The sequence below is a fragment of the Canis lupus genome, chromosome 5 (assembly GCF_003254725.2).
Source record: "Canis lupus dingo isolate Sandy chromosome 5, ASM325472v2, whole genome shotgun sequence".
Lineage (NCBI taxonomy): Eukaryota > Metazoa > Chordata > Mammalia > Carnivora > Canidae > Canis > Canis lupus.
The window spans coordinates 21,066,260-21,094,039 of NC_064247.1; the positions used below are offsets into that span (position 1 = coordinate 21,066,260).

A 27,780-nucleotide genomic window follows, 5' to 3' on the forward strand; every position below is an offset into this window, starting at 1 on the left:
CAGGAACACTAGGAGTTTGTTCCAAGACCAGTAGTGCACATGAGAGATCTTAGGTTTTGAAGGGCCATCCTAAGCCAAATATAGAAGAGAAATTGGGGTTGAGAAAGGTGAAGAACAGAAAAACAGCTTTATTGCTTATACATGACCAAAAAAAGTAAAACATGGCAAAAAACAAAACAGGCAAGATGTGTATTCTTGGGAAAGAAATAGGCCTGCTAGTCTGGGAGGAAGGGAAGGTCAGGACTGAGTAGAACCAACTTCCTGGAGACGCCTTGTTCCACTGGCCCATCTTCCTGAGTCTGTGCTAGAATCAGTACTTTTAAAGCACAGAAACAATACTAAAAAAAATTCGTGCTGAAAACTCCTTCCAACAGATTTCACTTACTCCAAGAACATAACAATTTGTCTTTAGGTTAAGAGGTAGTAGTTACAGACTGTTTTTCCCCCACCTTGGGCCCCTACCAATCCCAAAAGTAAAAATATACGCCATGGAACACTGACAATTAAGTACCAAAGTATTAATATTTCAAGTAAATATCCCCAAAGGTAGCACCTGCTTATAATCAAGGGATAGGGAGCCTCTAGCCAGCCACATATTTTATGACTAAACATTTTATTAGACATCTGTTCTGTAAAGAGAACAACTTTAGTAGTTAGAACTATAAAGTATTACCACCTCATGGAATGTTGTTATATTCTATTGCTGGTGTCTTACGCTGTCCTGCTGCCATGAAGCATTTCTGTATTCTACATGGGGAAAGTAAGGCCAGGGAGGTTAACTTACCTGTTCCAGATGTTGTAACTACCTAATTAGTGGTAGAACCAAAACTAAAGGTCTTGCATTTTCAAGCTTTCTACGCAGCCCATGAAGTGACAACCAGGAAAAACAATGGTGGGTCACTTGATATCCTGTCATAACGAACAAATTCACTTGTGTTCTGCCAGCCTTTTCTCCGTGACATTTTGGTTTCTTAGGATTTAACAGTAGGGATCACAGTATATAGCAAAGGGAAATACTATGGTCTCTGCTTGGTGCTTTAATCAGAAGGCAGACTGGGAAGAAGTAGGTGCGTCCCTGAGAAGCCTGTTTCATTTTGGAACTGATTCGACCTAGTTTCAGGGAAAATCTCAAGGTCATTAATAGATTTAGAAATGAACAAATATTTAAATTGGCAATTGCTACCCTGAATCCTGTTCAGAGCACCATGAGCATGACTAATTCCTAATTTTATCCCATTTGGTTGAGGACTTCCCCAAGATAACTAAAGAAATAATTTTGAACACAAGTCCATTTAGGCGATATACAGCAATGGAAGTAGAAAACCATTTACTATACCAATTACTATGTTTAGGGATATAGTGAGTGTAGCTATGGACCCTGTCCAGCAGGGAAACTTGACAGAAACCCTAGACTCCTAACAGCCGTCTATGGATGTTATCATGAAGGAAAAATGTTTTGCTCTTATACTCATCTTCTCATTAAATAAACTGGACCACATCTATGAGGCCAAAATACAGAAAGATCAAAGCACCAAGGCTGAAGACAAAAAAGGTCAAGTTGTGGCACCTATATAAACAGCAACACGATGTTCCCTTACAACATTCTACACAGCACCAGTTCCAATCCACCTCTTGATCCCAGCCCTTGCTTTCCCCAGATTCAACATCCCAATTAGTGTACCCAGGTTGTTATTGGATTCAGCCTTCTGGGTCCTTTAATTTGCTGTATATGCACTCTACCCTAAATGTGATTAATTGCAAAAAATAATCTCTTCGAGAAAACTTCATAACAAAATACCAGATTCCCTATTAACAGTAAGAGGATCAAGTTTAACAGGCCAAAATAGAAGACAAGAAGTCTGTCAGAACGAATGTAGATGGCACAGGACAGCTCTGACCTCAGGGCCCCTGTGCTGGGAATAGTCACTAGCAGAACCCCAAGGTGGAAGAGCTGTAAGTAACCAGTCAGATGGGAAATGGAGAATGTCTCCTCATCTAATCCTCCTCTGAACTCTCTGCAGACCTTTCATCTGTAGCCACTTTCCAATTTGTGCGTTTATTTGTCCTCTCTTGTATTTCATTGTTAACTAGAGGGATGTGAACATTTTTCTCGCTCTTTTTCCTTTTGGTTTTCTTAGTCTCTCTTTCCTCACCTTCCTCAGAACTGCTGGATGCAGAATCATCCGACTGGGAAGTGTCACTTTCTGCATCCAAGAATAAAGCAGATTTTTTGAGAGACTTTTTCCTGGATTTTTTCTTGCGCTTATGTGGTTGTTTCCTTTTCCTGGTACTAGAAGTCCCGGTTTCTTCCGAGAACTCACTTGAGGAATCTGCTGTTATATCTGTGGCTTCTTTTTTGCTTTTCTTCTGTTTTTTGTGTGACTTTTTTTTCTGCTTTTTTTTGTGGGATTTCTTTGACTTCTTGTGTTTGTGAGACTCGTGGGTAGATGATTTTACTTGAGGAGATGTTTTTTTTCCATTGGTAATATCTTGCTGATCACTACTAACAAAAAAGAGAAACTGCTTTACTATAGAAAATAAAAAGCGTATTTATATTTTAGTATTGAGCATTCTGGATAGAAAGTTGGGGCTGGGGCACCTGAGTGGCTCAATCAGTTAAGTGTCTGACTTCAGCTCAGGTCATGATCTCAGAGGTCCTGGGATTGAGACCCACATCAGGCTCCCCGCTTAGCGGGGAGAGTCTGCTTCTCCCTCTGCCCCTCCCATTGCTCATGCTCTCTCTCTAATAAAATCTTAAAAAAAAAAAAAAAAAAAAAGTAAGTAGGGGTTAACATCTGAATTTTTAACTAAGAGCTTTAACAAAGGATTACTATGAGACTTTATCACTCTGAGTTTTATTTCCTTATTTTGTTTTCTTAAAATTAAGGTAAAAATTCTAATCTGCCAAACTGAGTTACTGTATTGAATACTATGTATAAAAACCTAAATGTTGGGCAGCCCCGGTGAGGCAGCTGGTTTAGCGCCGCCTGCAGCCCAGGGCAGTGATCCTGGAGACCCTGGATTGAGTCCCACGTCAGGCTCTCTTCATGGAGCCTGCTTCTCCCTCTGCCTGTGTGTCTCTGCTACTCTCTCTCTCTCCTCTCTCTCTCTCTCTCTATGAATAAATAAATAAAATCTTAAAAAAAAAAAAAAAACCTAAATATTGGAATCCCTGGGTGGCTCAGCAGTTTAGCACCTGGCTTTGGCCTAGAGCATATTCCTGGAGTCCCGGAATCGAGTCCCACATCATGCTCCCTGCATGGAGCCTGCTTCTCCCTCTGCCTGTGTCTCTGCATCTCTCTCTGTGTGTCTCTTATGAATAAATAAATAAAATCTTATTAAAAAAAAAAACAAAACTAAATGCTGGGGTACCTGGGTGGCTCAGTGGTTGAGCATCTGCCTTTGGCTCAGGTCATGATCCCGGAGTCACGGAATCAAGTCCCACATCGGGCTCCCTGCAGGGAGCCTGCTTCTCCCTCTGCCTCTGTCTCTGCCTCTCTCATGAATTAAAAAAAAAAAACAACAAAAAAAAAACAGGGATGCCTGGGTGGCTCAGTGGTTGGGTGTCTGCCTTCAGCTCAGGACGTGATCCTACAGTCCCGGGATCGAGTTCCACGTTGAGCTCCCTGCAAGGAGCCTGCTTCTCCCTCTCCCTGTGTCTCTGCCTCTCTCTGTGTCTCTCATAAATAAATAAAATCTTAAAAAAAAAAAAAAAAAACCTAAATGATATATATATATGCAGAACATCAATCAGGAGAAGGCAATATACCAATTATCTCCCCACAAAATTGCCTGTTATTTTTCTGGGTTACATTTTTAATGGCAAACGTCATCTCCTTTGTAAAATTAGGAACCCAATTTTACGATACTATACGTCAGTACAGACTTAGTATTAATCTTACAGCTTCTAGCTTTTTTTTTCAATAAGCCTATTTATCTTACCTGTCTGTTTCAAATTCTTCAGGGTATAACTCTTTATAACCACTGTGACCCCATCTGTAAGATGACATATTTCATTACATGTATTAGAGCAATGCATACATTTTTGAAAATTAAAAAAAAAGAGACTCAGGAGTACATGCAGACACAGACATGCACAGAGAACAAAGGAAATAGAGATAATGATAGAGCCAATCCCATCTTCAAGCTCAGTAACTTAGTTGGCTACATTTTTTGTACTGCGTTATTATTTCAGACACAAAGGATTCTTTTGTCCATTTGTAAGAGAACTTGCCATTCTCAGGAAACACTAAGGAACTCTTCTATCCTGCTCTTTAGCTGTAAAGTGCTTCTCCAAAAACAACTTGTAACAATACTGTCTACAATGGGACAATTTTTTTTTTTTTACACAGCAATCCTATTGAGATGTAATTCCCAGGCCAGGAAATTCGCAATCCTATTGAGATGTAATTCCCAGGCCAGGAAATTCATCCTTTTTTATTTTTTTTTCACCCTTTTTTAAAGTGTACAATTCAGTAGCTTTTAGTATATTCAGAGTTGTGCAACCATCAACCACTATCTAATTTCAGAACATTTTCATCACCCAAAAAGGAACTCCATTCCTTAGCAGTCACTCTCCATTCCTCCCTCTCCTGTAGCCCATTGCAACCATGAGTCTACTTTCTGTCTACAGATTTGTCTGTTCTGGACAGATCATATAGATAGAATCATATAATAAATGGTTCTTTGTGTCTGGCTTTTTTCACCTGTTTTCAAGGCTCACCCCTGTTGTAGCATTCATCAGTACTTTATTCCTTTCACCATCAAGTAACATTCCATTCATCCGCCCCCCCTTATCTGTAGTTTCGCTTTCTAGAAGCAGTTGCCCTCCTTCTGTCATATTGTCAAGAGGTCAGGAGTAGCCTAGTAGTACTCAAAATGCCTGCATCATTCACTTCACTTCATCTCACCACATAGGCATTTTATCATCTCATATCATCACAAGAAGAATGGTGAGTACAGTACAATTTTTGATAGATGACATTCACATAAATTGTATTATAGTAAATTGTTATAAATGTTCTATTTTTATTTAATCTCTTACTGTCCCCAGTTTAGAATTTAAACTTTATCATAGGTATGTACGTATAGGAAAAAACAGAGTATATATAGGGTTCAGTACTAGGCAGTTTCAGGCAACCACCAGGAGTCTTGGAACATAGCCCCCATGGATAAGGGGGAACTACTGTACCACATTTTGTTTATCCATTCAGCAGTTGATAGACATTTGGGTTTCCACTTTTTGGCCATTATGATAATCATGCTATGAACATTTGTGTGAAATTTTTGTCAAAATAATTTTTAAAAGTACACATTCTCAGGCCAAATATTATTAATGGTCACAAGAATTTAGTTACAAACCTGTCCGGCATATTAGCTTCATAATCATATAACTTCTTGTTCCAGGATTTAGCCTTAAGAAAATCATCTTCCAGTGCCCCAGAAATTTCATTCTTTGGCCTCCAATAGTCTCTTTGACTTTCTTCATCAAAACCATCACTACGCATCCGGCTATAAGGAAAAGCAGAACTTTTACAATGAAAAGCAATCAGTGAGGTTCCTTTATGGAATGTCAATGCATAAAACCCATTGAACAGGGACACCTGGGTAGCTCAGTGGTTGACCGTCTGCCTTCGGTTTAGGTCAGGATCCAGGGATCCTGGGATCAAGTCCTGCATAAGGCTCACCATGGGGAGTCGGCTTCTCCCTCTGCCTATGTCTCTGCCTCTCTGTCTCTTATGAATAAATAAATAAACACTGAAAAAAAAACTATTGAACAAACTAAAAGGAAAATAAAACCACTTGATATTGTGTTTAAAAAAAACAACAATAGGGGATCCCTGGGTGGCTCACCAGTTTGGCACCTGCCTTTGGCCCAGGGTGTGATCCTGGGGTCCTGGAATCGAGTCCCACATCGGGCTCCTTGCATGGGACCTGCTTCTCTCTCTGCCTGTGTCCCTGCCTCTATGTCTCTCATGAATAAAATCTTTAAAAAAAAAAAAAAAAAAAAAGCAAAAAGACGTGATCTCTTCCTCTCTGTAAGTCTGAACAGTTGTTCAGTGAAAATCTGACCATTACTACCCAACCTATTGCAGAATACAAGACAAAATGACTTATGAACTGTGGCATGCTATAGCTCACTGATTCTCAAGTACAAGGGCATGCAAAGAGGAAAGTAGAGCATAATCACAGCTAGGGACATTTCAAACTACCCTAGAAATATACTCTCTTCCCAGAAAACTAGTAATTTGCTATCATGAGGGCTTAATAACAGTAGGAGCAAGGCCTAACCCATGAGTATGCTGGGGAAGAAAAACAGTTGAGAACCAAGGGATACAGCCTGTGCTTATAAGATCCACTAACAAATCACTAAGAAAGCTAATGAATTACCAAAAATGTTTAAGGGCCTCCTATATGCTAGGCACTATTCTAGCTGCAGGGAAAGAGATAATCAGAATCCCCACTTCCAAAGAGATTATGTTTTAAAGATTTATTATACTATGACAGGTATCGATAATTCACTCTAAAAACAACATTTTGTTCCTGGAAATGCCTCTTGGAATTGAACCACCAACAGAAGACAAATTATCTGCACCAACTTTATTTCTAAATTCTCAAAGGACCATCTTCAGCAAGAAAACAGACTGCAAAGATATTTATTTTTATACTGAGCCTCTGCCTTCTTTACTGTGGATACCCTGAATATTTTCTTGTCTAAAGCCCTTCACAGGGGCAGCCTGAGTGGCTCAGGGGTTTAGTGCTGCCTTCAGCCCAGAGCCTGATCCTGGAGACCCAGGATCCAGTCCCACATCAGGCTCTCTGCATGGAGCCTGCTTCTCCCTCTGCCTGTGTCTCTGCCTCTCTCTCTCTCTCTCTCTCTGTGTGTGTCTCTCTCATGAATAAATAAATTCTTTAAAAAATAAAAAAAAATTTTAAAAAGCCCTTCACATATAGCCAATCACACTCCAAATCCTGAGTATGCCACAGGCACACTCCCTTTTTTTTAAATATCTATTAACTATTCCCTCAGTGGCTTTAGAAATCAGCATTATTACTAGTCATTTTTCATACATACAGCTCTACACTAACAGGCATATGAAGCCCAAGAGATATTTCCAATAATTCAGAGATTTCTATACCTCCACAGACAACTGGATAATTATGCATTTCACATTGAAATTATTAAAAAGGTAATGTGAAAAGCTGAGTGCCCCAACACAGCAAGTAGATGGGGTAAAGAAAAGGCTGAGAGAGGGGATCCCTGGGTGGCTCAGCAGTTTGGCGCCTGCCTTTGGCCCAGGGCTTGATCCTGGAGACCTGGATCGAGTCCCACGTCGGGCTCCCTGCATGGAGCCTGCTTCTCCCTCTGCCTGTGTCTCTGCCTCCGTGTGTGTGTGTGTGTGTGTGTGTGTGTCTCATGAATAAATAAAATCTTTAAAAAAATTTTTAATTAAAAAAAAAAAGAAAAGGCTGAGAGAGAATCAAAGACTAATAGGGGAAAGGAATGAATAATAACTAAGTGACCCTAAGTCAGGAACAGAAAATCTTAAAAGCCACCAGACAAGGTCTGGATACACAGAATCCTTAACTTTTAAGATTGTTCAAGGTAGAATTTTTTAATCATCCATTGCAAATAAATACTAAGAGTTAAGCCACATGCACCATAACCATTACTTTTTATTTTTGGGTCTAGATTTATGAAGAAGGAAGGCTTAAAGATTCACAGAACTGAACTCCTCTATCTTTAGCATACTAAAATGCTTTTATTTATTTATTTATTATTATTATTTTTTTAAATAAAATGCTTTTAAATGAAAGTTGAAGGTTCTGAACAAGATCTAAATTAATACTGGTTCTCAAAGCTGCAACTTCACCTTGAACTACTGGGTAACATTTTCCTCCTGGTCCCCCGGTAAGCATCTTCCATCTGTTTCTCCAGTTCTCTTATTTTCCACATATCTGATTCCTCCTGAATCTAGATTAAAAAAAAAAAAAAACACTAAAAATAACATTTTACATCACAGAAAAGTAACTGACTAATATACTCTGTACTAATTATTGCATTACAGAGTAGGTTATAAGCAGGAACCTGAGAAACAAATTATGGATTCTCTAGAGTGGCTAAATAATCCAACCCAGAGGGACACCTGGGTGGCTCAGTGGTTGAACGTCTGCCTCTGGCTCTGGGTGTGGTCCTGGGGTCCTGTGATCGAGTCCTACATTGGGCTCCCTGTAGGGAGCCCGCTTCTTCCACTGTCTATGTCTCTGCCTCTCTCTGTGTCTCTCTCATGAATGAGTAAATAAAATCTTAAAAAATATAATAATAATTATAATCTGACCCCGTGAATCTCAAATATGTAGAATCCTACAGCAACAGACCTTTTTAACCCTGCATAGACTCATTTATCACTGTATTTTGTAATTAAGCTGCAATTATCAAATGATAACCCTTTATGTTTCAATTTAGTCACCAAGTTCTTTGGATTTATCTCCTAATTCCTCATCTTCATCCCTGTCATTGTTTTCATATGAACTCATCCTCATCTCTCAACTGGAGCACTGCAATTGCCTAACTGGTGTCTCTATTGTTTCACTCCATCTAATCCATCCCCTAATCCAGTTAATAAACCATCTTTCTAAAATACAAAACCCTGCTTAAAAACATTTGATAGGGCAGCCCCGGTGGCGCAGTGGTTTAGCACCGCCTGCAGCCCAGGGTGTGATCCTGGAGACCAGGGATCAAGTCCCATGTTGGGCTCCCTGCATGGAGCCTGCTTCTCCCTCTGCCTGTGGCTCTCATGAATAAATAAATAAAATCTTTAAAAAAAATTTTTTTGATAGCTTCTTTATTGTTTAGAGGAAAAGTCCAATCTCCAAGCATCACAATCCAATTCTAATTCTCCGCTTGAACCTTATCTTCTGTCACTACTCTGCCCCACATTCCTTACTTTCTGGATGCACACAATTTCTTGCCATGCTCCAAAGTGCTTCATGCTCTTTTCTGTTGCCCTATGAGTACATGAGGTTCTGTCTGGAATGATATTTTACAGCTGGTAAATTTGAACCTGTTCATCAAGAAACTAATTCAAATATAGCGGTTCAAATACCATGCATTCTTGCCAAGACTCTCCTAATACGCCAAGGCAGATTTCATTACAGTATGTATCAAATTGATTGTAATTATCTATTTTATTCATCTTTGTATCTCCAAAGTACCAAAATCATGCTTGGCACACTGTATGCCTCCAATAAATGTTGGGGAATAGCTAGTTTGTACGCCTCACCTTATTGTGAGCATCTGTGTGCCGGATGACATTCCTCAGGAGGACTTTCCCCAGTGGAACACGGGACATTCTTCAATCTGAAACGAATCAGTAGATAACATTTAATAACAATAATTTCCTTCATTACCTTATCTTTTATTACAATGTTATAAAGAAGCATGAGATAAAGGAAAGATCACTAAACAAGAAGTCAGAGGTCCTCAGGGGTAGTTTTCCCTTCACCATTCAAAGGGGAAAATGGGGATGCCTAGGTGGCTGAGAGGGTTAAGCGTCTGCCTTCAGCTCAGGTCATGATCCCAGGGTGCTGGGATGGAACCCAGCATCATCCCACTCCCTGATCAGTGGGGAATGTGCTTCTCCTTCTGCCTCTGCTCCTCCCCGCACTTAAATAAATGAAAATTTTTTTAAAAGGGGGGGGGGGGGGCGGAATGCCTGACCACACTAATGTGAAGATGAATGTGCCTTGAGATAGTGGACATCCAAGTCCTTTGAAACGGCACGGAATTAAGTGCCTTCAAGAGCACCATTTTATTTAATCCTCAAAACAACTCCATGTTTTATATAAAGCAAGCATCTTCATTCCTGTTTTGCAGATGAAATTCCCCTCAGCCAGAGAACCTAAAGCAAAGTCCAGAGGAGAAAATCAACTTTCGAATCCCAAAATCAGTTTGTGATGAAGCATATACTTAGATCTGACGATGTCAGGGACCACGAGTGTCAACATTTGCCATCAGATGCAGAGACGCCCTACATTTCTCCACTCAGAGGAATCTTACTTTGTACTTTGTACAGAAGCCTCCAAAAAAAAAAAAAAAAAAAAAAGATGACAAGGATATTCAGTGTGTATCTCCCAGCGGTTTTGAGCAACCACCCCACCGCTCACTCACCCCTCGGTCCTGAGGAAATCAGGCATCTTGCTAGTGTGAGACGAAGAACCACTCCATTACAAGATCTCCTCCGACCCAGGAAGCCAAGGAGTCAGGGCTCAGAGGCAGCTCTGCAGCTTCACCCGAGTCCTTCGTGAAAACGCAGCCTTCCCACCGGTTACTGTGCCCTCCGCCGTGGCCCAGGCCGCGGCTGCCTCTCCCCCAGCCCACAGCGACAGCAAGAGCTCTTTCCGGACTGAGGCCGGAGGCTGCGCCGGCGCGGAACCCGGCGGCCGGCGGGACGCGGCATGCCCCGCTCGCGCTCCTCTGGGACGGCCCCGGGGCCTGGGCGCCGCTCTCCCGAAGGGCTGGGGACGCTCCGGACGGGCACACCCCTCGCCTGGGCCCCAACAAATACCCGGAGCGCCCGGAGGGGGGAGGGGAGGGGGAGGGGCGGGAGGGGAGGGGAGGGGAGGGGAGGCTTCCAAGTGGAAGGCAGAAAATACGCCGCCGTCTCTGTCACCGGGATCCCTGCCCCCCAGCGGCCACGGAGCTCGGGGTAACCTTCCCTCCAAACGCCCTCCCCGTACAAACACACACAAACACACCCATACCGTGCGCCGCAGCCTCGCGTGGCGGGGACTGGGGGGGAGCAATCGGTCTGGGAGACAAGGGAGCGGGCTTCCCTTCCAGGCCGGAAGTCGTGCTCCGGAGAAACGCTTCCCACCCCCTGGAGACCCAGGGACACCCCCCACCCCCCCACCCCCCCACTCCCACCACCCCCCGGGAGGGTGTCCAGCCGCCTCTCGAGGTGGAAAGGCGCCGAAGCCAGGGAGGCGGGCGCCTTCCTGGAAAAGAAGTGGGTCGGCCTCAGCGGAAAAGCAAGCCCAACACCAGAAGGGGAAGATCCCGGAACTGGACGTGAAAACACCGTTCTCCCTGGAGCTTTCCGGACCCAATTAGAGGTTGTACCCGGCCCGGTTACCGTGGTAACAGGCGTCGCGGTTTGTCAAGGAACCGAGGGAAGAGGTGGGTGCGCCGCCGGCTGGGAGGGTTGTCCTTTACCGAAGCCTCCCGTGGAGTTCAGCCCTAGTAGAGTATTCGGGGGACGCACAGCTCCTCTTTTCCTCATTCTGTGGCAGCTGTGGGACGCCCCTCGGGGGGTGGGGGGTGGCGAGGGAGGTTGTCCCTAGGCACAGGATGCTCTTAGGAAGTGTCCCAGCCTCCCTGCAGCAGCACAGCTCGTTCTCCCAGTAACCTACGAGGTAGGTATTATCGCCTTCGCTTGCAGGAGCATAAACTGATACATAACTTAATTACATTATCTGCAAAGGCTGCGATTGGGATCGAGGCGTTGTGCCTTCGGAAGCCATGCTCTCAGCTACTGAGCTTTGAGGGACGTGTCCTGGGGCCTCTGGCAGGGTCAGGACTGCATAGGCACGGGTCAGCCAATACCCCGGACCTGAGCAAGAGGCTGGGTCCCTGGGAATGCAGACTTTGACCACTCTACCCTCCGCGCGGGCGGGGGTCAAGGCAGAGGTGAGGACTTGTGGTCTGAGGGGACAACCTGAGATCCTAAGAAGGGGGACTAGATAATTAGGGAAATAGGTAAAAAAGAGTAGTGCTGATGGGGTTCTTGGGTGGCTCAGTCGGTGAAGCTTCTGCCTTCAGCTCAGGTCATGATCTCGGTCCTGGGGTGGAGCCCCAGGTCAGGCTCCCTGCTCAGCGGGGACTCTGCTTCTCCTTCTCCCTTGGCCCTTCCCCCTGCTTGTTTCTCTCTCCCTCAAATAAATAAATAAAATCTTGAGAAAAAAAAAAGTGGTTCTGAGCCACAGTCTTTTAGACACAGGGTGCTATCTTCACCAAAACAATTCCTGACCTGTGCCGCCTCCTCCAAAAGAAGAAACAAATCATTAGTCACATGTCCTTTTTTTCTCCCCGAAGCCCTGTCTTTCCACAGACTCAAGAGGCCTATTTTCAGGTCCACCATGGAGTCTTCCTCAAAGGGTCGGCTCACCCAGGTTACTCAGCTCTGGAACCTCCTAGATGATCTGGCTGAAAGTGATCCTGAGAGCTATAAAAAGTTCATTCAGCAGCAGCTCAAAGAAGGGAAAGAGCTCTGTGCTGCCCCAGAACCACAGCTCTGTCTACAAAGCAGGATCCTGGTCTGTCGCCTTGGTACTCAGGGGCTGGCGGTGTTGAGGGAAAGAATCCTGAGTAATCAAAGAATCACTTACCTTTAGCTATTGCTACTTTAAGAAAACTTGAAAGACCTTTAGCTATTGCTACTGTAACAAAACTTGAGAGGAACCACCACTCCAAAGGGAGAGTGAAACATAGTGTGGAAGATTAGATTGAAGGAATAAGAATGGGAAATTCACAGTTGATATATTTTGGAGATCTCAAAGCGAGCCATTTTCTATTAGAATAAAAAAACAAGTGGGACACCTGGGTGGCTCAGTGGCTGAGCATCTGCCTTTGGCTCAGGTCATGATCCAGGGGTCCTGGGATCAAGTTCTGCATCAGGCTCCCCACAGGGAGCCTGCTTCTCCCTCTGCCTATGTCTCTACTTCTTTGTGTCTCTCATGAATAAATAAATCTTTTTAAAAAAATGTAATGATTTAACAGAGACTCGCAGAGTTGGAGGTTTTCCACATAAAGAGAACTTAACTTACTTCGCTGGAAGGTAAGGAAGTTGGTGACGCAGGGTCATACCTGGAATAGCTGCTTAGATCACTGCCCCCTCCTTCCTCCCAGTTCCTCTGGGAGCAGCAACTGGATCTTGATGAAAAGTCAGTGGCTTCAGGGAAATCAGATAACAGTACAATTTCTCAAACACAGTTTTAATGAATGGAAAGGCTTACTCGGAGTCTAAAATTCTCACACTCCAAATTCTGTGATGAGCTACCTTTAGGATATTTTTAAATGAAAAAAAAAAGACCCTAGGTTTTGAGATGTGCAAAATTATTTGCTTTTTAGAAACCAAAGGAAAAAGTACTTTTTATTAACCTGTGTCAGTGGAAAAGGATCCCAGCTCCTCAATCAGCCACTCATCCAGTACTTATAAGTGTTGGCAAACCAGAAGATATGTCTGAGACATCAGGTACATAGAATTAAGGGAGAGAAAGTATATTTTAAAAACTTTATTGGGAATAAGCATGGGCCAGATTTTACTTGGTAAAAGGCATTACAAGTAAAATATTTTATTTGGCTATAATGTAGTTAATAACTAATAAGCATACTTTTATTTATATGAATTGAATGCTGCTCAGTTTTTCTCATTGTGACCCATATAAAATGCCAAGAAATGCCCTAATTGGAAATTTTTGTATTGAGCACCATTGTGATTATCTCTGAAAAATACAGAATTTATGCTTACTAGCTTTATCCAAGATTATGACTTAATATATTACCTGACAGTATCATTAGTGAAACAAGTTGTCTTCATTTCACATCCTCTGAATTAAACACAGATGTTTATACAGTCATCAGTGTTGCCTACAATCCTGATGTTCTCCAGGCAGCAGAAAAGGACCAAGTGAAAAAAGACCAGTTAATACGGATGGCCATGAAATGCATTGAGGAAAAATTCCAATTCACTCTCTCACACTCTTACAGTATCACTAAATTTAGAATAAAAGGAAGCATTGAAAGGATGAAACAAAATCTGATGGGAATGCAAGCTCACCCTACAGATTTAAGAGAGAAAATGAGAAAGGGTAAGTTAATAACCGTAAGGGGGAAATTTAACTGATCTAAAATTGTTTTGGATCCTGTGTACATTTTGCAAACCAAAAATCTTGATTTTAAAAGATGAGAAACTTAAGATAGAAAAATATAAAGATTAGATGTTAGAAATATTAACATGTCCTTAAACATTTTTAAATCCTGCAAACTTTTTAACCCAGCTCTTTAAGATTATTTAAGATTTTATTTATTTGGGGGGTGCAGAGGGAGAGAGAGGAGACAGAGAGAGAATCTCAAGCAGACTCCCCACTGAGCATAGAGCCCAACTCGGGGCTCGATCTCACAACCCTGAGATCACGACCTGAATGAAATCAAGAGTCGGATGCTTTGGGGGATCCCTGGATGGCTCAGCGGTTGAGCATCTGCCTTCAGCCCAGGGTGTGATCCTGGAGTCTCAGGATCAAGTCCCACATTGGGCCCCCCGCATGAAGCCTGCTTCTCTCTCTGCCTGTATCTCTGCCTCTCTCTGTGTGTCTCTCATGAATAAATAAATAAAATATTTTTTAAAATAAAAAAAAAAAGAGTCGGATGCTTAACTGACTGATCTACCCAGGTGCCCTGGGTTTAAGATTTTTTTGTTTAAGGTTTTATCCATTCATGAGAGACAGAGAGAGAGGCAGAGACATAGGTAGAGGGAGAAGCAGGCTCCCCACCAGGAGCCCAATGCAGGACTCGATCCCAGGACTCCAGGATCATGCCCTGAGCCAAAGGCAGATGCTCAACCACTGAGCCACGCAGGCATCCCAAGATTCTTTTAAGATTCCTAAATGAATTTAGTTTCAGTTTTATTTGCCATTTTGGCTAACACCACATCTATTACAGTTCATAGCCTGATAATATTTTATGTTGTTGATTAATCTTATGATTTAATCTCACCCTTTTTTCTATAAGAACTAACCTTTGAAGAGATAAGTAGTACTCTGAGCAATCCAGATCACTTTCAACTTTTATTGCCAAAAGGCGAAGTTTCAAGCAAAAAAAGATGTCTGATTGAGGAGATTTCCAGTACAGAGATCCAGGTAGAGATGAAGGAACCAACCTATGAATTAAAAATTGTGGCTGACCAGAAGGAGAAACCTCAGAAAATTGAAATAAAAGTTGAATTACCTGGTATTAATTCAGTGTCTCTCTGTGACCTTAGTGTTTCTGAGGTAAGTCGAATAAGTAATACCATAAATTGTATCAGTCAACACAATATATTATGCTGTAGTAACAAACTCCACAATCTCAGTGGTTTATACCAGTTTGCTCAGGTTACATGTCAGGTAGACCTGCTCTGTTCCAGGAGTCTTGCACATTTTAAGATACAGGTGGAGGAGGAATTCCCATTTGAGATATGCCATTCTCATGGAAGAGGAAAACAAATGGCCAAGCCATGCAATAGATCCTAAACTTTCTCTCAGACATAGTATATATCACTTTTACTCACATTCTGTTGTCTAAAGCTAAGGCATAAGGCTAAATCCTCCATCAATAGGGCTGGGAAGAATATTCTTTTTTTAAAATATTTATTTATTTATTTATTTATTTATTTATTTATTATTTATTTATTTATTTATTTATTTATTTATTTATTTATGATAGACATAGGGAGAGAGAGAGGCCGAGGAGGAGGGAGAAGCAGGCTCCATGCCAGGAGCCCGATGTGGGACTCGATCCTGGGACTCCAGGATCGCGCCCTGGGCCAAAGGCAGGCGCCAAACCGCTGAGCCACCCAGGGATCCCCTGGGAAGAATATTCTTACAGGTAGTCATTGACTTCAAATGGCAGGAATGTATACCCCTCTAACACAAAAAGAACAAAAAATTGGCAAAAGTCCTAGAATCTGCCACAGTCCACTCTCAAGATGACAAAAATTTGCTTCTTTCTCCAAGAAAGTTACCCCTAATCCCAGTATCAGACTCTAAACTATAGGATTTTGCCATTGTAATCTGCATTCTCCTCCTGAACACAGACCTATGAGCTGAAAAGACAAGTAATCTACTGCCATAGCCCCATGCACCATACAATTTGGAATGGAGAGAGGATAACCATAATTAACAGTCTCAGTTTGGAAATGGGGAAAATATGAGGCTTACTGGTGCACAGCAATTCTGAAATCCTGATAGGCAGATACTATGAGGGTATCTCTCCTGCAGGTAGAGGATGTTCTTGATTAGGTTCCACTACAAGATTCCTTGATTACCTAGCCCCCTAGTTCCATTGTTTTCCAGGACTTTCAGCTTCATTCTTTGGATGGTGTTTCCCTTTTTCTGACTCACACTGGCCACGTCGGAAAAGAACATTGGAGGGTATACCACCATTACATGCTGAGCAGTTTACTCTGTTAAATGTTTTGGGAATGATGGGCATAGAAAGGTCATTTTAAATGTTTTAGTCTAGGCTGGTAGTGTTTTATTTGATTCCGATCAGTGCCACTCCCCATAATTCTTTATTAGACATGTTCATTCATTTTTCAGTTCCCTTTTTTTTTTTCTTAATTGCTGTCTTGTGAGCCAAATGTAAGGATTAACTGAGCTCCACCTTAAGCCAGTGAGAGGTTTTAACAAAGAGTGTAATATATGATGTGTGATTCAATCTTTACTGCTAGGCTGTCTTCATCAGTCTTTGTTGCTATGAAATAATTTGTTTTATTTTTTACTGGGCTAAAATAAAAATTAGTTCCATTTCTCAGTCCTGATGTCTTAGAATTTCTGGGCTCTGTATTCTTTAAATACTACTTGCAAAAAAAAAAATACTACTTGCAAACTGGGAAATTGTTTTCTAAGCTCGTCTCTTTTTGTAGTAGTTTATTAAATGTAGTCAATGGAAACAATGCATGCAACCAACATTCTATTTTCACACTTCTTTACCTCAAGCCACAAATTAACAAGGTACGTCTTTTAAATTACTGTGATAAAACTATCAGTTTTACGAAGGGTTTTATCACTATAAAACGCAGATCACCATTTTTCCTATTGTCAGTAAATTTTCCTCACTGTTTGCTGGTCAGCCACAAAGTCAATGCCACATAACCTAGGATGGCAACACCCAACTTATGGCACTGTATCAGTTAACTTTTGATGTATTGAGCAGCAATAACAAAAAACCTCAAAACCTCGGGGAGTTTACAACAGCAACTGTACAGCTCATTGCAAGTCACATGGCAGTAAGTGGGATCCTCCTCTTATGGAAAAGGAGTGAATAACTGGGAATGACACAATAACACATATTTTAACCAGGAAATACTTTCTCTTTTCATCTTTTAAAATAGGATGATTTATTGATTGAGGTCTCTGAGAAGTACAGATTACATCTGAATCTTCCGGAATCTGTGAATACTGAAATGACTACAGCCAAATTTATCAAAGAGAAAGCTACATTAATCATCACAATGCCATTGGTATAAGTCAAGAGCATCATCTGCTTTGGGTTTTCAGTGCTGACTAAAGACATGTGAATAATAGGACCTTCATTATGGGTGACATTATGGGTGAAGAAGTAATGGTTTACCTGAAACATTAGTATTTTCTAAGAGTTCTTTTTGATGGAATGAGATTTTCTCATCAACTTATGTTTGTCTTTTTTTCCTTCTTCTCAAACTTGGCTAGAAGCAGAAACTATTAAAATAGTATTGCCATGATAGATGGTTTTGAAGCCATTTCTCTTAAAGTAACAAATTGTCATTTGGGAAAATTCTTTGTGTTTCCAAGTAAATTGTGAAAATTCTTGATTTACTGGTTGAAATTCTGGTTTACTTGGTTGTCAGTAGCAAAGTTTTACATCAGGAATAAATCCCACACTGTACATGTGAAGCAATGAAAGTTTCCTCTGGCTATACAGTTACAGGGCCAATGTAATTCTATGCAAACATATGCTTCTATGAAACAGCTCTGGTGGGAGGAGTCCAAGCTACCCAGACAGATCTTTTAATATTAAATATGGACTTGTCGAGCAGCCCTGGTGGCTTAGCGGTTTAGCGCCTGCCTTCAGCCCAAGGTGTGATCCTGGAGGCCCGGGATCAAGTCCCATGTCCCGGCATGGAGCCTGCTTCTCCTTCTGCCTGTGTCTCTGCCTTCTCTCTCTGTGTCTCTCATGAATAAATGGATAAAATCTAAATAAATAAATAAAATAAATAAATAAATAAATAAATAAATAAATAAATAAATATCAGTCTGTGAGCTGGATACAGTGATGCAGTAACAGTAACTAGACTGCTTATTGCTCCTAAGTAACTTATTGCTCAGAAGATGCAAAATACATCTAACCCTAAGAAAAAGGATATGACTTTGGGACAAGTGCCTTTCTCCCAGGAAAGTATTTTTTTTTTAACTTATTCATTTATTTATTCATGAGAGACACAGAGAGAGAGAGGCAGAAATAGGCAACGGGAGAAGCAGGCTCCCTGCGGAACTTGATCCCAGGAACCCAGGATCACACCCTGAGCCAAAGGCAGACACTCAACCACTGAGCCACTCAGGCATCCCCTATGAAAATAATTTCAAAAAGACACAAGTGATGTATTTATCAACTTCCATTCGTCAGATGGTTGTTCAATACAAAGTATCAACTTCATAGCCCAAGCAATGTTCATGTCAAACCTTAAACATCCTTAATCATCTTTTCTAGATACAGTACATCTTCCTTGTAAGTTCAACATAAGGTCTTTAAAATTCGTATTCATGCATGGGACGCCTCTGTGGCTCAGTGGTTGAGTGTCTGCCTTTGGCTCAGGGTGTGATCCTGGAGTCCCAGGATGGAGTCCCACATTGGGCTTTCTGCATGGAGCCTGCTTCTCTTCCCTCTTCCTATGTCTCTCTGCCTGTGTGTCTCTCATGAATAAATAAAATCTTTAAAAATAAAATCCTTATTCATTTTAAAGCTTTTTAACTTTAGAAACTAATACAGTATATAGAATAGAAACAATTGCTGTGTGATATTTAAAAACAAATAACTTTCTTAAACTTGGTCTGGATTTGAATTCTCCCAGCAACAGGATAACTTACCATCTGAAAAATTTTCTAGAACTGTATGATGTTCTAAAGTTAACGTATCTATGATATTCTGATCCCTCAGAAAACTTGGAATGCTTTCGCTTTACATTCTCTTCTACAAAATCATTGTCAAAACATGTCCTAAGAACTGCCGTACCTAACCACATAGAACCGGTTGAATTTCTGCTCTGGTATTCTCAGCCCTTGTCAGCAGCTAGGTGTTTGTGTACTCATTAGTAAAATGCATCTCAAGATCTAACATGCTTAATTTTTAATTTACATTCTTGTTATTTTCCAAAATATTTTACTTATTTCAGTGGATTTTTATAAAAACTTCTCCTCCTCCCTCTCCCTAAAAATGCAAGACTTTGCCTAGGAAGAACATTAATAACTGTGGAATAGTTTAATCTGAATCTTACCAAGATTTTTCTCCCTTGAAACTGGAATTTGAGATGCTAAACCAGATTTTTCTACAACCTTGGTTTTGTTTTTTTTTTTTAAGGTTTATTTATTAATTTAAAGTGTCCAAGCAGGGGGAAGGGGCAGAAGGAGAGGGAGAGGAAAAACAGATATCCCATGGAGCACAGAGCCCAATAGGGGCTCAAATCTCACCATCTGCACATCATGACCTGAGGTGAAACCAAGAGTTGGACACTCAACTGGGTGCCCTTACAAACTTGGTTTTAGAGAATTATCAGTAATGATTATTTCCCCAAATATTCCAGGGCTTGTGCATTACTAGATGAATACTCCTTGCAACCATTCATATCATCTCTCAGGCTAGTTAACTCCTATTTCAGACCATGCTTTGGGATAATGTAACTTCACTCAAAAACCTCAGGGTTGTGATAAATATCTAACAGGGCCAGACTATGCTTTTATCTTGCTATGTGGCACACTCCACCATGAGGTGCTTCAGTAACTCCCAAGAGCTTGAAGTGTTAGATTATATCCTTTATTTTACTAATTCCACATGCTTAAAATGCACTTGTATTAAGAGTATACACATATATAGCTATCTCTGGCTTTAATCATTTAATGTGAAAAATAATTATCAACTCATCAAAAATTAGACAAGACACACTGAAAACAGTTTAATTTTTAAATAATTTCAGCAAAACTTTTAACTTTTTTCTTTCAATTCTGGTAAGAGAAATAGACTGAATCCAGATTTAGATTATACCTCAGATTAATTTTTAATTCAGAATAATTTTTATTAGGAGACAACTTTTATTTTTCTTTCAAGGGAACAACAGCTATATAAGCATTTGCCAAGAATGAATTATCTTTGAAGTTTTATGTATTTGAACCAGACATGGCTCAGATTGATGGTCCCTTGTGATAAGCTTATTCCTTCTGCATAATCTTCAATTCAAGCTGACATTACTAATTACCAAAAAATCAATTTAATGTACTGCTTTCATAATAATACAGCAAGGGAAATATTCTGGAATATATGCAGTGTCACTTGTGCACCATGTAATAACATTTAGAAATAGATTCCACACTGAAAGACCTAAATTCCAGAGGGCTGCTCCACACATATACAAGGAAACACTGGTCAGATTTATTTTAAATAGTCATAAACAATTCCAAATATTTATTAAAACACATAAATTCAATAGAAAGTCTGGAATTATGATGTTCCAAATTCATTTTTATTATCCTGAATATCACCTCCCCTCCACTCCCCCTCCTCTAAGAAGAAAGGCAAATCGTAACAAAATGGAAAAAAATATTTAGGCTGATAAGGCAGCAAGCAACCTAAATTATTTTCTCTCCAATAGAATTTTAGGACTTTCTATTATACATGAGACAACACTGGGTGGAAAAAACAGAACACTTTTGTACACACTGAACATTTTTTACTTTATCCAAGTAGAAATGACCACTTTACTTTACTCTTTTGGCTCTCCCAACTGCTTACACCAATGTCTCTCACTCTTCCTTTCAGACAGGACTTGGTGATAAATGGACTTTGGCACATATCTCACTAGAAACCATATTTTACATATATACACTTATTTCAGTTACTCGATACAGTTTTCCAAAGTTATTTGAGTAACAGATTCTGAGAAGTTCATTTGCAAGTAACCACCAGTTAATCTTGGAGGAATAATTTCTACTTTCTTTTAAATTCTATAAGCATATTATTTTATTTGAATGTAATTTTAAATTCTCTCAGAATTATATGTGTAAGTCATTTAAATAAATACCCACACAAATTCTCATTTATACCAAGTAGCTGGTTTATATTTGTATATTCATTTCAAGAGGTGAAAACAACTATTTCGGGATTCATAGAAAAATAAAGGACAGTTGGTTGAAGAAGTCTAAGAAAATGTTAACTTTAAAAATTTTACTTAATTTCCTTAAAGTTCTCTACCCTTCCCATCTGTGATAAACCAAGATCATGTAACAGAAAAATTCAAATTAGGGTTGAATTCCAAAATCAAGCTTTAATTCAAACCCTTAATCCAAGAGAATGAGCTTCTTTCCTTGACTTCTCTTTCCCTCAAATCTGAGCAAACATTTGAGGCAATTACATTTCAAAACCTCAAGATTTCATCCAGATTACTTTTATGTATCTGTTTCAACAGGAAACCACAATCCTACCTCTACATTTCCCAATGGAAGTACTTATCACCAAAGGGCCAGGCCACATGTTCCCCTGACTAGGAATACACAGCTCAAAATCTGGTGTTCATTAAATGTGTACAATATGTGGGTGTAATTGGCATTTAAAAAAATTCAGTAATGCCCATTACAAATAACTTATCTGGACAGACTCAAAAATAACTGGTTAAAACTTTAAAATAAAAAGAACCACCTGTGTAGTAACATATATATATCTTGGTAAGAATGAACCACTGTGACCTGGGAGAGTCTAGAAGTTCTTGGGTTAATTATAACAACATGGTGATAGGTTTTTCAAGGTACTTTCTAAACTCAGCAAGCCACTGGGCTCCAACTGCTCCATCCACAACTCGATGATCACAACTGAGTGTAACAGACATCATGCTAGCCACATCAAATCTAGAAAAAGATAAAAAACATTATTAGGTATCCTGAAAGCAATCACTAGTTTTTAGCCAGTAACCAACCCAAATGCCACCTCCAACCAGGTAATATTATTTTCCACCTACTCTTTATGTACTATACACCTCTACCTCACCCTCTAGATTGACAGACCAAACAGCCATCTGGAGCATGGGCTGGCAAACTATAGTCCCTATTCAAATCCCACCAAATGCAAGTTTTCTGGAATTCATTTACATATTGCCTATGTTTGCTTTCTCACTACAATGTCAGAGTACTTGCAACAGAGACCATGACTCAGAAAGCCTAAAATATTTACAATCTGGCTCCATGAGAAACAGTATGCTTCACCTCTCACCTATAGTAAATAAGGCTTCCCATCTCAAATAGGATTAACTGCATTTAGTAACAGAAGAGTTGCTGCCCTAAGAAACTTCATTTTATACTTAACATTCTATACTAAAGTTCCAAAAGGCCAAGCCAATAATTATAAAACTGAGACTTAAAAAACAGGTATAATATGCAAACAAACAAAAAAATACAACCACCACCACCAAAAACCAAACAGGTATAATGTAATGAAAATGAACTTCAAACTCCCTTTTATTTTGTTACTTACCCTTTTTCATTATCTGCTGGAACCAATCTATCCTCTGAAGCACCAATTGCCAAAATACATGCTTGAGGTGGGTTAATAATAGCAGAGAAGTTCTTAATTCCAAACATTCCTAAATTGGAGATTGTAAAAGTGCCACCCTAGAGAACAAGAGATTAAAAATAGATCATATTAACTGCCTGTCAACATAAGCCAGAAAAAAAGACAAATATTCTGTGGAAAGACCTTAATATAATCTTTAAGAAAGGCCTCTGAACTACCATAAAAAAAAAATTTAAAAAAGGAAAACAGCACGAGGTAAAAGATGTGACTTAGCTTGACTATGATCATCTCACAATGTATACACAGATCAAAACATCAAGCTGTACACTCTGAATATATACAATTCTTATTTGCAATTTATTAATAAAAGCTGAAGTGGGGAGGCAAGCCTAAATTATCAGAAAATATATAACCATTAGAGTATGAACATAAGTCAGTTGTGCAGCTTTTGCAAACTGCTGGAAAATGTCTTTTTAGCTTTAGGGTATTCACTTTTTATTTTTATTTTCAGGGACTTGTATCAGGAAGAATATAAGGCAGAATCAAAGGTGGAAAACACAATAAAAGCATTATGCCACCTCTCCCTTTTAAAAAAGATTTTATTTCACACACACACACACACACACACACACACACACACACACACACACACAAAAGCAGAGGGGAGGGGCAGAGGGAGAAGGAGAAACAGACTCCTCAATAAGCAGGGAGCCTGATGTGGGGCTCGATCCCAGGACCCTGGGATCATGACCTGAGCCAAAGGCAGATGTCTGGGATTATGCCACCCTTAAAATTAATGTAATTCTTAACATTCAGAAGGGAAATAAATAATACCTTACCTGGAACTCATGAGGCTGTAGTTTACCCTCTCGTGCTTTGGTTGCTAAAGAAACAACATCATTAGCAATAGCTTCCAGTCCTTTAATATGTGCATTAAATACAATAGGTGTAATGAGTCCTGCAGGAGTGCTGACTGCAACACTGACATCCACGACATGGTTTCTATTTAAAAAAAAAAAAAAAAAAAGGAAAGGAAATTTCAATAATCATCAATGTTTATTAAGAGCTCATGTGCAGATTAAGCAAGAATACTGATATTTACCTCAGTTTGGGCTACTGTTTAGCCAGTAGCGTACCTTTCCTGGTTTTGACATTTTGCTATACCCACTTCTTAACTTGGACTTTTAAAAAACGAATGAGAAATGTGTCGGTAGGCTGACTTCATGTGTGCTTTAACTGCCTTGTACCTGCCTTGCCTGATAGATGGGTGCAGGTGGAAAAGGCCCAGCATTCAGTAAGGATTACACAAAAAGAAATTCCTGGATTCTGAGATGAAGTAGACTGTTTGGAGCTGAGTCTGCAGAGTTTGAGATAGAGGAAGAGTGGAGGGAGAGGACTCTCTTGTGGGAGAAACAGGAGAACTCAGGATGTAGGGTAGTAGAATCTCAGAACATTAAAAGTAGGTTTCCTACTCTGTATTATGCCATGGGTACCTTTGCATCTGAGTCCCTTCTCAGAATAGATATTTTTAACACAAAATAATTACCAAAATAACTAAACAAAAAACAACTATATAGAAATTCAATTACCACTATTTAAAAAACAAAATTGTGATGTAGTATTAACTCAATAACAAGATCTGGCAAGAGGTCTAATAATTGAAAAAATTTTGAAGTAGTGATAAGCAAAAAACACTCTTTTAAAATGACACCTGCAAAAACTACAATCTGATATGAAAATAAGTGATTTTTATTGGTCACCAGCACAAGTACTATTAATAATACCTCTTTGAGTTGTTCCTTATGTTTACAGTAGGAGAAAATGCCAAATTTCAGTTAGAGGTAATGGAAGGGATTATTTATTCCCCCTCATCCAAGTTTCCAAATTATTCTTAAATTGTATCAACAGCCTCCTTGGAGTTTGTGTAAGGACCCCTGGAGAAGTATTCTGCAAGTGAGAAAAAATTAAAACTTCTCATGAAGGAAGAACTCCAGCTACTTCTAGGCCCAAGTTTTAGAATATTATGGGTATCATATCCCTCAGTGTGGCCAAGCTGACTAGGGGTATTTGTGGGACTGTCACTTGCAAACACAAGAACCTGCTCAAACAGAGCACTGTGTGACCCCTTGGCAGCTACCGCGGTTGGACTCTTGCCAACGTATCACACAGCAAATACTGCTTTCCTAATGATCCTGTATTAAAAAAAGTCTTCCTCCTAAGAGACTAATAAGCACGGTGTTTCTTATCTTGTTGACCACTGAATATAGTAAACAGTACAAATTCAATAAATATTTGTTGAATGCCTATATAAATGAATGAAGGGCATTTGATAGCAATTAATGAACAATTCAGAACTTGCCCTGCAACCTTGATCTGCTCATCAAAGAGGTGTTTTCTTCAGATGCTCTTAAAAGGTTAAACATTAATTTACCCTATGACCCAGCAATTCTACTTCAACTAAAGAAAAATAAAAATGTTAAGTCAACACCGAATTGTTACACAGGTGTTCATAACAGCTCACTAAAAGATGTGTCTTTGTCTTAATCTCAGAATCTATCAATGAGACCTTACTTTTATATATATTTGAGAGAGAGAGAGAGCATGAGTGGAGGGAGAGGGGCAGAGAGAGAGGGAGAAGCAAACTCCCCGCTAAGCAGGGAGCCCAATGGGGGGGTTCCATCCCAAGACCCTGAGATCATGACCTGAGCCAAAGGCAGATGCTTAACCAACTGAGCCACCTAGGCGCCCCATCAATCTGACCTTATTTAGTAAAAAGATCTTTGTGGGTTAATTAGGATCTTGAGATGAAATCATCCTGAATTATCTGGGTGGTCCCTAAATCCAATGCCAAGTGTCCTTGTAAGAGACAGAGAAGAAGGCCATGTGAGATTAGAGTTATGTTGCCACAATCCAAGGAATGCTAGAGCTACCCAAACTGGAAAAAGCAAGAAAGATTCTCCCCTAGAGCCTATGGAGGTTTGCAGCCATACTAACACCTTGCTTTTAGACTTCAGGCCTTCAGAAGTAGGAGAGAATAAATTTTTGTTTTAAGCCACCCATTTAGTGGTCATTTATAATAGAGGCCCTAGGGGGTGCCTCCCAGGGTCCTGGAGTCGAGTCCCGTATCCTCTCTCTGTGTGTCTCTCATGAATAAATAAATAAAATCTTTTATAATAGAGGCCCCAGGAAATAATATAGTCCATAAGGAATAGTTAGACCCTCAGATGTTCTCTAAGAGATGGATGACCAAGCAAAGTAGGTTACCTGTTACGTTTGACAGGCTTGGAAAATGGTTTAGTGTTCTCTTGGAAACTTTTAGAAAGAACTGATGATGAAGGAGTGCATAGCCCCTTCTTAGACAAGCATTAAGATCAGTTTGGTCAGTATTCACAGCATACATGTCTTAATCATAAATAATATTTTCATAGGCATAAAAATATTAATACTGATTTATCCAGAATTTGTGCTATAATCGATTTGGCAGGATAACAGTGTGTGTGTGTGTGTGTGTGTGTGTGTGTGTGTGTGTGTAGGGTACAAAAAAGCTAAATTTTAATCTTCACTGATATCAAATCAGCTGATAAAATGAAAAATCCATAAAAGGAAACAGGAAAATGTTATTTAATAATATGAAGATAGAGGTGCCTGGGTGGCTCAGTCGATTAGGCATCTGACTCTTCATTTCAGCTCAGGTCATGATCTCAGGGTTGAGAGATCAAGCCCCATGTCAGGATCCCTGCTGAGCATGGAGCCTGCTTAGGATTCTCTTCCTCTCCCTCTCATGCTCTGCCCCTGCTCATGCTGTCTCTCTAAAAATAAAATCTTAAAAAAAAAAAAAAAAAAAAAAAGTCGTATTTGCCTCTTGAGAGTAGACCACAGATTAAAAGTTAAATAGGTCACTGTAAGCCACAAAGCAATATTCTAATGTATATACTATTATTTTATATAATATAAAAAAATCTACATAGTAGAAGAAACCTAGGTGCAGAAGTCAGAATCTTGATTCCAATCACAGTTTTGCTACTTACTATAACATATTAATTCAAGCAAAGTTATTTAACTCATTGAACCCTCAGTTTCTTCACCTGTAAAATAGAAGTGAAAGCCCTAGTTCATAAGGTGGTCCTAAGGATTAAAATGAGACATGGGAAGACACTGAGCACCATGCCACTCACAATGCCACCATAATATTAACAAATATGCTTCTTGGTTTTGTTTTCAATTTGCTCCCATTAGAATTCAGCAGAACTAATTGGTGAGCAAAAATCATTTCAACCCTGCTTTATAACAGTTATCAACTTAATTATTCACATCTGTAAACTTATCTGCCTCTCTAAACTCGTAGAATTTGTAGTCTTCACTAACTAAATTTAGCCTTATCTTATAAATAGTTTTACATTGTTTTCAAACTGTTTTGCCTATGGAAGTCATCTCCCTCCCTGTATTCCATTTCTCCTTATCCCCTATATTCCTAGTTACATGTGAGATAGCACAAGAAATCTGCTGGTGGATACATATACCTTGACCAGCAGTATCTTACTTACTGTCTTATAACTGTGTCCAGCCAAGAGGAATTTGCTTCAGGAACTTTTAAACATGCCAAAGCTGAAGCTTTTATGATGAAGTCATTGACAGAAATTTTGCTTCTCCCTTCTAACATCTGCAAAGACAAGAAACCATCGTAGTTTCTTAAACTCTCTTCCCAAACACTGAAACATAACCTCTGGCAGGGACTTGGGGGGGGGGGGGGGGAGGGGGGGAAGAATACAAATGTCCTGAGGTATAAAGGATGAAATGAAATTAAAAGTTGGTTTTTTCATCTTTTTAATGTAGGCCTTTTTGTAGGTCTTTAATGTAGGTCTGTAGCTATAAGCCTCCTACTAAGTCCTGCTTTAGCAGTATCCCTTAAGTTATGGTATGTTATGCCTTCATTTTCACTTATCTGAACAAAACCAAAAGTTGGTTCCGTGAAAAGATCAACAAAATGATAAATGTTCAGCTAGACTGACAAAGAAAAAAGAAGACTCATATTTCTAATCAGAAATGATGTGGGACGTTACTACATAACCTACCAAATAAATTGTAAGGTAATGCTATAACAATTATCCCACAAATTAGATAATTTAGATGAAATGGAAAATTCCTAGAAAGATACAAGCTGCCAAAACTGAATCAAAAAGGAATAAAACCTCTGAATTGATCTGTAACTAGTA

General features: G+C 39.8%; 3 protein-coding genes across 17 annotated transcripts in view; 1 reads left to right on the forward strand and 2 right to left on the reverse strand.

Moving 5' to 3' along the window:
* Window positions 1–108: 108 nt before the first annotated feature.
* Window positions 109–10,904, reverse strand: NKAPD1 (NKAP domain containing 1). 10 transcript variants are annotated; one of them, XM_035716493.2, is made up of 8 exons: window positions 10,765–10,904; window positions 10,172–10,300; window positions 9,971–10,080; window positions 9,285–9,361; window positions 7,875–7,975; window positions 5,362–5,511; window positions 3,943–3,996; window positions 109–2,503 (listed from the first exon to the last, which is right to left on the reverse strand). In XM_035716493.2, the coding sequence occupies exons 4-8, from the start codon at window positions 9,351–9,353 to the stop codon at window positions 1,996–1,998; spliced, it is 882 nt and encodes a 293-aa protein (XP_035572386.2). In that variant the 5' UTR covers window positions 9,354–9,361; window positions 9,971–10,080; window positions 10,172–10,300; window positions 10,765–10,904; the 3' UTR covers window positions 109–1,995. The 10 variants fall into 10 exon arrangements, with proteins under 10 accessions (XP_035572386.2, XP_048965417.1, XP_048965419.1 ...); XM_049109460.1 differs by having other exon boundaries at window positions 10,172–10,287; window positions 10,765–10,849; XM_049109462.1 differs by having other exon boundaries at window positions 10,061–10,080; window positions 10,172–10,201; window positions 10,765–10,844.
* Window positions 10,905–10,924: 20 nt separating this feature from the next.
* Window positions 10,925–17,609, forward strand: PIH1D2 (PIH1 domain containing 2). 6 transcript variants are annotated; one of them, XM_025465533.3, is made up of 7 exons: window positions 10,927–11,179; window positions 11,484–11,689; window positions 12,095–12,315; window positions 13,130–13,253; window positions 13,624–13,869; window positions 14,789–15,048; window positions 17,151–17,609. In XM_025465533.3, the coding sequence occupies exons 3-7, from the start codon at window positions 12,139–12,141 to the stop codon at window positions 17,283–17,285; spliced, it is 942 nt and encodes a 313-aa protein (XP_025321318.1). In that variant the 5' UTR covers window positions 10,927–11,179; window positions 11,484–11,689; window positions 12,095–12,138; the 3' UTR covers window positions 17,286–17,609. The 6 variants fall into 6 exon arrangements, with proteins under 6 accessions (XP_025321320.1, XP_025321321.1, XP_025321318.1 ...); XM_025465535.3 differs by lacking the exon at window positions 11,484–11,689 and having other exon boundaries at window positions 10,925–11,179; window positions 14,858–15,048; XM_025465536.3 differs by lacking the exon at window positions 12,095–12,315 and having other exon boundaries at window positions 10,926–11,179.
* Window positions 17,610–20,041: 2,432 nt separating this feature from the next.
* Window positions 20,042–27,780, reverse strand: part of DLAT (dihydrolipoamide S-acetyltransferase) — a 31,091-nt gene continuing 23,352 nt past the window's right edge. Inside the window, exons 11-14 of the mRNA XM_025465530.3 lie at window positions 27,112–27,227; window positions 23,407–23,569; window positions 22,529–22,665; window positions 20,042–21,906 (exon numbers count right to left, since the gene is read on the reverse strand). Coding sequence (XP_025321315.1) covers window positions 21,777–21,906; window positions 22,529–22,665; window positions 23,407–23,569; window positions 27,112–27,227 — 546 coding nt within the window. The 3' untranslated portion in view covers window positions 20,042–21,776. The remainder of the gene's footprint in view (window positions 21,907–22,528; window positions 22,666–23,406; window positions 23,570–27,111; window positions 27,228–27,780) is intronic.